The sequence below is a fragment of the Palaemon carinicauda genome, chromosome 37 (assembly GCF_036898095.1).
Source record: "Palaemon carinicauda isolate YSFRI2023 chromosome 37, ASM3689809v2, whole genome shotgun sequence".
NCBI lineage: Eukaryota > Metazoa > Arthropoda > Malacostraca > Decapoda > Palaemonidae > Palaemon > Palaemon carinicauda.
This window is the reverse complement of record NC_090761.1, coordinates 2,826,053-2,836,052: the sequence shown is the minus strand read 5'-3', so window position 1 is coordinate 2,836,052 and position 10,000 is coordinate 2,826,053. Positions and strand designations below refer to the sequence as shown.

Genomic DNA, 10,000 nt, shown 5'->3' with positions numbered 1-10,000 from the left:
GAGAGTTATTGGATTCTTTGACTGGCCAGACATAACTACATTGGATCCTTCTCTCTGGTTACAGCTCATTTTGTCTTTGCGTACACATACACGGATAGTCTGACTTATTCTTTACATACTCTCCTCTGTCCTCATGCACCTGATAACACTGAGATTACCAAACTATTCTTTTTCGCTTAAGGGGTCAACTACTGCACTTTAATTGTTCAGTTTCAACTTTCCTCTTGGTAAGGGTAGAAGACTCTTTAGCTATGGGAAGTAGCTCTTCTAGGAGAAGGACGCTCTAAAATCAAATCATTGTTCTCTAGTCATGGTAGTGCCATAGCCTCTGTACCATGGCCTTCCATTGTCTTGGATTAGAGTTCTCTTGCTTGAGGGTACACTCAGGCACTATGTTCTATTATATTCATATTCCTCTTGGTGTTTTTGAAGTTTATAGTTTATATATGAAAGATATGATTTAATGTTGTTGCTGTTCTTAGTATATTTTTTTTTATTGTTTTTTTACTTCTGTTGTTTTTTCATTTCCTAGTTTCCTGTCCTCACTGGGCTATTTTCCATGTTTGAGGCCTTGGGCTTATGCATCTTGCTTTTCCAAGTAGGGTTATAGCTTAGTTTATAACAACAACAACAACAACAATAAAGGGATTTACACGATACTAAATGATTTCATGTCGCATATCATTTATTTTCCCAAGAAACGGAACATACATACGAACCCATTTATACAAAAGCATATTGTATATATATATATATATATATATACATATATATATATATATCATATATATGTATATATATAATAATATATATTATATATGTATATATATATATATACATATACATATATATATATGATAAATTTTTACACATTTAAACGTGTTTCTTTCATATTTCAAATAAGCCATATATATTAATACATTAAAGTCTGGATTCTCTTAACGACCTCGGGATCAGAGCCCCAGGCGGAACCGCCCAAATACTATAATGCCAGTGTGTTTGTGTATGTGTGTGTATAAATCTTCAACCATGACTACTCCACGGCAGAACAAAGGCCTCAGACATATCCTTGCACTTGCGTCTGTTTTTATGCCAGTCCACACCCGTAAACTTTCTTAGTTCGTCAATCCATCGTCTTCTCTTCCTTCACCTGCTTCTTTTACAATCTCTCGGGACCCATTCTATCATTCTTAATGTCCATCTATCATTCTCATTGTAAGGCCTGCCCATATCGGTTTCTTTTCCATACATGTTGTTAGACTATCTTTTACTTTAGTTTGCTCTCGTATCTATGTTGCTCTTTTTCTGTCTCTTAATGTTATTCCCATTAATATTCTTTCCAGAGCTCTTTGAGTTGTAACTAGTTGACGTTCGAAGGCTTTAGTAAGGTATAGGAAGACCACGAACAGATGCGTGTGGAAGGGCATGTCTGAGGCCCTTGTCCTGCAATGAACTAGCAACGGCTGATTTTATATATATATATATATATATATATATATATATATATATATATATATATATATACTGTATATATATAGAATTGAAATAAGGCTTGAATTGAAAAAAAAAAACAGTTTAAAGGAACTATGAAACCTCCATAGTCTGGAAAGAAAAGAGTTCGGTCTCTTGCATGTGTAACATGTGCCAGTGTATGATCAGACACTTTCTATACACCATTTACGCACTCGCTCACATCTCAGCTCTCCTACAATAGGTTTTTTTCTCTCTTTATCTATAAGTGTATTTGCAGAAATCGTACTTTCACTTGATGACACAATCCATTCATTTTCTACGTCTCTAACCATGATATTTTTTTTCTGGTTCTCTTATTCGCCCTCTCCTCCGCCTCCTTCTCCTCTTCCCGCTATCTTTACCACTCCCTTAATTCCATGTCTCTTGACGATTATTATAATTCTTAATATTAACACTTGAAATGATCATTATAATACAATACTGAAGGGGACTGTCTGTATCTCGCCCAGGTCTGATTACATGTGTTCCCTGAATACTATTTTCTCTCTCTCTCTCTCTCTCTCTCTCTCTCTCTCTCTCTCTCTCTCTCTCTCTCTCTCTCTCTCCCCGTGCACGTGCACCTACACTTATATATATATATATATACACACACACACACACATATATATATATATACATATATATATACATATATATATATCTCTATATATACATATATATATGTATATATATGTATATATATATATATATATATATATATATATATATATATATATATATATATATAAGGGGTTTTGACATGGTAAAAATCTATTTTTGGCCTCGAGCCATGTCGTCCTGAAGGATGTTCCTCTAAGGCAGCTTTCTACTTGGGATATTTCTGCGAGTTCTATACCAGAGAATTTTTCCCGTAGAGGTATCACAGGGTTTTATCCCTTGGAACAAATATACGGAGAGATATCGTGTATGAAACAGGGGCGTGTTTAAAACAAGCCATGAGTATCCTTCCCCGGGATCAGAGCCCCAGGTGAAATCAAACCCGAAATCGACAGGTATAAGTACAGAAGAATTATCATTGACTTTTAACTTTCTTCGTGGCCAAGTGGTATGTCAATGTTAATACAAGTTTCCTGGACCAAGGGTCGACTCCCGGCCGGTCATAAGCTGTTGTCTTTGTGTGATTTCGTCTGGGGCTCTGATCCCGTGGTCGTTAAGAGAATCCAGACATTAATATATCAAAAATATATGGCTTATTTGAATATATATATACATATATATATGTATATATGTGTATATATTTGTATATATATGTATATAAATACATGTATATATTTATATATACTGTATACATATACATATACATATATATATATATATATATATATATATATATATATATATATATATATATATATATATATATATATATATATATATATATATATATATATATATATATACATACACGCTTTTTATCTATTAGCTTTCCATCACAGTAAGATAGGCACCATAGAGAGGTAGCCATCCACTATCATATATGTATTCTTATGAAGCTGGTCTAGTGTGGAGTAAATATTTTATTCATATATTTCATTTGTGTATTTAAGAAGTATATAGCCAGCTTGTAAGGTGAGTTCCTCTCTTGTAAGTTTAAGTATTTGTATGTAAATTGCATAAGACTTTCGTTGTTCATTTCATTGTATTTTTCATTCAAGTCAGTGTATGTAAATATACGTTATTTTTAAGAATTAACTTTTTATTTCCAGTATTTTGTTACGAAGTCTTATGCAATCTCGATTAAATGTGCTGTACGAACCATACGAGGTATGAACGAGGGCTTAAGTAATTATTTTATGTTTATATGAGGTATTGCAATGTTTGTTAGAGATTGCACAATTCTTATATTTCCCCGTGTTTGGAATGTTCTTGAAAACCCCAGAGTTAGTTTTATCTTTTTTTATATTGTTCCAAGGAGGGAGGTGGGCGGAGCTAGCTGAGAGAGGGTTACCTTGCAAGCATGGTTTGTTCCCCAGTTTTTTATCTCGTTGGCAACCTTATGCCATTCTTTCGTGGAGTACTATAGCCAACTCTTCTTGTTGGCACGGGCCTTTCCCTTGGTCGACCCGTAGGAACCTTATGCCGCTAGAGTTTAACCCCAAGCCACGAGAATAATCTATTTAGAAGGATCTAGAAGTATTTATGGTAATATATATATATATATATATATATATATATATATATATATATATATATATATATATATATATATATATATATATATATATATATATATATATATATATATATATATATGCCCCAGGAATGCCATAGCAGCAGAAGAGATCCAGCCTGTCCCAGTGAAAGACCCAACATTCTCTCTCTCAGGTGCCTCAAGTGTGTGCCCTCTCGAAAGTAAATAAGTTTTTTACCCAACATATACTGTGTAGTGAGTTCAAACGTTAATGAAACTTTGAAGGTAATTTCAAATTTATTATGTCATTGTACGTGCTTTTATTATAAACATATTTGTAACTGTTCCTGTGAGTTTAGGTTAAAACAGTGAAGAGTATTTATTCTGCGTATCTGTTCGGTTACCTCGTGAGTCAAAACACTTAAGTGTATTAGTTACTTTTATGTAAATTCCAATAAGAGTTTAATCATTTGAGTGTTAAAGTGTTAACTATTTTCATTTATTACCATGATTAGATATTTTTGTAAAATTTAATTTCCAGTGAAACAAGGGATTATGTAATTTTCAGAGTGTAGTATTTTCTTGTCTTAGTCAAGTGACTATATGATTTTAAGAGTGTAATAGTTTCTTGTCTTAGCCTAAGATTTTGTTCAGATATAATATTTCGAGTGATTCATTTTGGAAATAATTTTTGGTACTAATGTTGTAAAGTTTTTATACAATATATTTATTTTTATAAAGTTTGTATTATTTCGATCACCAGTATTTCTTACGGAGCTCTCTCGTAATCCCTGAATAAAAATCGAAGTAAGAGGTTGTTTTGGATAGTTCTTAATGATAACAACTCAGTTTTGTTTGAAGTGTACTTAAGAGGCCTTTGGATGTTCAGTGATTTCATATATTGCCGTCTGGTAGTTGCATAATTTCTCAGAGCTCGGGTATTATTCATGTGTAATAGATTTATGTAAAAACAAAGAACTGAGTTTGGAACTCGAGAGGTTATGTAATTTGCCAGCCGTAATATATAATATATTTTTGGTGCCCAGACTCAGGACCATAATTGTATATATATATATATATATATATATATATATATATATATATATATATATATGTATATATATATACACACATATATATGTATATATATATATATATATATATATATATATATATATACACACACACACACACACACACATATATATATATATATATATGTATATATATATATATATGTATATATATATATATATATATATATATATATATATATATATATATATATATATATATATATATAATCATACATTACATGAGTCAATATAAATAGGATGATAATTCTCAATCTAACCCATTCTTTGTTAGAATATGGAATATCCCTCAAAACCCGAATACTGTAAAAATTAAAAGTTTCTTTTACATTATACCAATCCTGATTAGTGCTCTCTCTCTCTCTCTCTCTCTCTCTCTCTCTCTCTCTCTCTCTCTCTCTCTCTTTGTTAAGACCTACCGGGGGGAGGCGGAATTTTTCCCGGTCGACCATTGGCTCGAGCGTCAGGAGTCGTTGATCCATTGTGGTGAGGTCTCCTTGCGTCGTAGTCGGGAGGTGGTACTCCTGAAGTAGTGGCAGTAGTAATTTTTGTCATGACAGTAACAGTAGTCTGTATTAGGTTTTTAAAGATATGGGATATTGATAACGTCATATGTTCTAGTTTAGCTTTCCGTCAATTTAGAGATTATGGCAAATAAATACTTCTATGGGAGTTCTAGTAAAATGTATTTATATGATAGTGTATTAGATCTTAGAGAAAAAAAATCAGAGAAGTTTAAGTGTTTTCAACTTGACCGACACATTTGTTAAAGAATTCACCATGATGCATCATTTATGACGTAAATAATATAGAGGCATTGTGAGATCAAGAATTTAAGAATATATTATTATTAGTAACACTTTCAATATATGATCTGGCTCATCAAAAGATATTGCTTCAGTTTTTAATCAATTCAAACTTCAAGGTTCACTGTAATAAGCTCCGTAATGAACTTGATGGAAGGAGTGTTTAAATCTGGAAAAAGAAACTGCAAAGGATTTTCAGAATGTCTGAAAAAAATATGAATAAACTTTTACAGCAAGTTTTCTTTTAAATTCTCGGGGATATTGTGATGCTTTTTCACAATCATCGAAATAAAATCATGAGGCAATCCGTTATAATTTAGTGCCACACTGTGGTATCTGTAGATATTAGAATGAAAGCAAATGAAGTACACATCAATACTTGAAATGAAAGCTCTTGCATTGGAACTCTTGTAACGTGATACAGTAATAAATTGTGTTCTATCGTAAATAATAATAATAGAAAAAATACTTCTTGTCATTCCCCCATATCACATCTAAATGCTAGTTTCGAAAAATACGTATAAAAAAGTGGTCAATATCTTAATACGATGTCTGACGTCAGAAAGTTCCTTCGTTTCCATAAATCTGGTGCAGTGTAACACGGATATAACAAACAGCTCAAATATGAAACCAATTTCGTACCACTATTTCCTAACTCGAAAAGACTTGCCTTATGGTCAAAAGTTCGAATAAAAAGAAAGGCTAAATGAATCGTATTCCTAATTCCACAAAAATACGCCCATCCACTCACCAGCAATCAGGTCATCGAGCTCCTGAAGGCGCTGACGCTGCCTAGCCTCAACGCTGTCTTCGTCATCATCTCGTTCTTCCTTCTTGGGAATGGAATCATTGCTGTAGGATACCTTGAGTGCTCGTCCGCGTCTGGAGGAGGACTGCCTGCCCCGATCCTGCCCCATACGTGATGGGTCAATGTCTTCGTAGTGGTTCTCCACGGAGGAGGTGCTGATTGTGGAGGCTGCATCGTCGCTACTGTGAATGTCAGCCTTGACTGTCAGGGGGAAAAAGGTAATGTCTAATGTACTATGGCAATGGGAACATATATCAAGGCATTACTAATTGTAGGTACAAGATCGTGGGGGTGGTTAGATGTTTGGAATGTAAATTCTTTGAATTCTTTGGCAATGCAGTAACAGATGTTATTCAATATTATCTTAATTTGTTTTCGTGGAAGGGAAGGCATAAATTGCCATGTCTGTCAAGATGATGTGTAATTCTAAAATCTCTCTCAGCAATGGTCAAGTATTCATATACTGTATATAGTAACGTAAAATACAATAATTACAAGGATAGGAAAATTACCACCTTTGCCTGTCGGAGAGAGAGAGAGAGAGAGAGAGAGAGAGAGAGAGAGAGAGAGAGAGAGAGAGAGAGAGAGAGAGAGGGGAGGGGCGGTTACTGATACTGATGGAGCACACTGTTTTGTATATTGAGTTTGTCTTTGGGATTCCTAAAGTCTTGTTTAACGATTGTTAATCCTTTCCACTTCTTAACAACAACGGACATTTTTATCTGAATATTCAGCGCTTACAAATTTTTGAGATTTATGAATAAGATAATCCAGAAATAATTAAGAAATATATGGCAACAAATATTGAATTTCACAAGTTTGGTTTCGTTATCACCATAAAACGAATTCACTGATTTAAGTGATAACGAAATTTAGCATCGTAAAACAGAAATACTCAAGGGTCGCTTATCTCTCTCTCTCTCTCACTTTTTTTTTTCTTTTTTCTAATAATGTTCCATCGGTTTCCATAGGTCATTAAAAAAGTGGGCTATTTTGGAGCTTTTGGGCTTATAGCATCTTGCTTTCCCAACTAGAGTTATAGCTTAGCTAATAACGACAACAGCAACAACAACAACAACAACAACAACAACAATAATAATAATAATAATAATAATAGTAATAATAATAATAATAATAATAAACTTAAAACAGTAAACAAGAAAAACTGGATGAATCTGCTAACATGGTCAGAACACTGAATGAACTGAAACTAAACTTTCGAGGTTACAAGATCCAAATAGTAGTAGTAATTAAATATAAATTATGATGAATGCATCTACTCATAAATTTCTATGTGATCAAATTCAAATACAATATACCAAGGTTGAATGCAAAGTGAATCAAAGCTAGTGTAACCGACAAGAGAAATTTTGGTAAGAACTCAAACTCTGATGGCTTAATTATTGGCATAACTTTCACTACTAATGGAGGATGAAAAGTGACAGACGCAATAAATGAACTCCATACAACACCTTTTCTGACGTCTCTATCTGTGATATAAATCGACACGTGTCTGATCAGTAATTTGTGATGAAAGTTAACTACTTTTTCTTTTTATAAGAAGGGGAAAGAATGCTTTAAAGTGTCATTGAAGCCTCGAAACTTATTATAAATAATGATAACGGTGCTTCAGCTAAGGATGACTGTAAATTATCGTATTCTTCACAAAAATAATCTCGCTCCCATTCGCTACAGTTGTGATATCTAAAAATCACTCGATGGAGGGTCTTCAACTCTCCTCTCATATAATTTGCGCCTATTTCTTATAAGTTGACAGCAGAGTCATGAAGAAAGCCAATGAATCATCTAACTGTTGTGGTTTTCATTTCTTTATTGCATGCATCACTCCAGAGATTATCTAGAGGCGATCTACCTACATTTCTCTCAAGTATTTTCCAATATATTTTATTGCAGTTTTATTATTATTATTATTATTATTATTATTATTATTACTTGCTAAGCTACGACCTAGTTGGAAAAGCAGGAGGCTATAAGCCCAGGGGCTCCAACAGGGAAAATAGCCCAGTGAGGAAAGGGAACAAGGAAAAATGAAATATTTTAAGAACAGTAATAACATTACAATAAATATTTCCTATATAAATACTAAAAGGGTATAGCCTTCTGATTTACAAAATGCTATTGTTTCCACAAATCTCCAGAATTGTATTTCAATATCGATTTATTTATACCTTTATGTAAACATCGTTTATTCAGTGTCCAAGTCATATATGAAGTTGGGAACCTTGGGGACATTTCTTGGCAATTAGATCAAAGAATACTACTGTTTAATTCTATTCTTCAGTATTTCCCGAAAGCACGAATTCCCAGCGTTATGGAATACTCTTTCAAAATATGAAAATATCAATTGCAGGCACTAATAGAAACCTAACGCCCGGAACGAATTATCGGTTTAGGCTGTGTCACACTGCAACATCCCCTGACATCTTTCATAATTTTCTGCTTAATTCTGTACGATTTGACAATTATTTTGTATTTCGATACAAATACGGGTTTTTCAAGGGTGAGCACTTGCTCTAATCTTGACTACTTGGTACAGGGCTTCATACAAAGCTGAAAGATCCGGCGAATGTCGATATGCGACACAAACAGGAAATGAAAACTTCAATTTGAGACAGGTATTGTGGTCATGATGGTCGCCCATTCATTACCCGACAGCGTCAACAAACCAGTTATTGTGACGGTAAATTATGGCTGGAAAGATTCGTCCATGATCGATTGTCGGTTGTTTCTGACGATTAAGACGATCACAATAACAATTCAGGTCCCAAAGTTGTAGAAATTGTACGCGATAGTATTATCATGACAACTATAATTACCAATTACGATTATTACTGAAAATCGTCGTAAAACAACCACCAAAGAATTTTCATTGAAGGAGGTCACAGGCGTAAACAAGTACCGCCATATCTGAGTTAACACGAGGAAAACAAGCTGCTAAAACTTGATGATGAATTGGAAAAAAATACACGAAAAAAAGAATCAGATATAGAAAAAAAAAATTGCACAACCAAAATTGAAAAAGGAAATAATAAGAATATTTTAAGAAACTGAAACCATAACAGAAGCGACTGTGCATACGATATTTTTAATATGTGTGTTCTTTAGTATTAAAAGTATGTAAAACAAAAATATCTTGCCACTATTATCATATGTCAAATAAAATCAATCATATGCTTTCGATTTTTGCCGCATAAGAAGTTACTATTCTCTAGAATGTTTATAGCATTCATTCTTCTTTCTTTTCGATAGTATGAACATCTAGAATAATGAAGATTATATTGGCCCAGTATCAAGAACAAAATTATACATAATTAATTAATAAATATTAATATTATGACAAAAACCAATATGAGCGCATACCTCCACCCAACTGTATATCCCCATAACCGTATATTTTGATAAAAACAAGTAACAGTTGGATTTGAAGCGATTATCATAATCTTCATTTAGAGTTTTCTTGCAAGTATTTATCAAACCATGCGCGAGGTTTCGGTTTTTTTGAACCTTAAAACATTTTTTAAAAATTTAACCAACTGCTCACAGAGGGGGTCCTTCCCCCCCCCCCCCCCCCAACACAAAGAAAAGGGTCCGATATCCCAGAAAACTA

General features: G+C 33.3%; 1 protein-coding gene across 5 annotated transcripts in view; it reads right to left on the bottom strand.

Annotated features, from left to right (window-relative positions):
* Positions 1-10,000, bottom strand: part of LOC137629421 (uro-adherence factor A-like) — a 182,298-nt gene that overhangs the window by 17,135 nt on the left and 155,163 nt on the right. For 3 of the 5 annotated variants that reach the window (XM_068360662.1, XM_068360659.1, XM_068360660.1), the window contains 2 exons: positions 6,316-6,573; positions 5,178-5,282 (listed from right to left, as the gene is read on the bottom strand). The exons of 1 other annotated variant lie outside the window; for it this stretch is intronic. In XM_068360662.1, the coding sequence (XP_068216763.1) occupies positions 5,178-5,282; positions 6,316-6,573 (363 nt within the window). The remainder of the gene's footprint in view (positions 1-5,177; positions 5,283-6,315; positions 6,574-10,000) is intronic. One more of the 5 variants, XM_068360661.1, reaches the window with a different exon arrangement.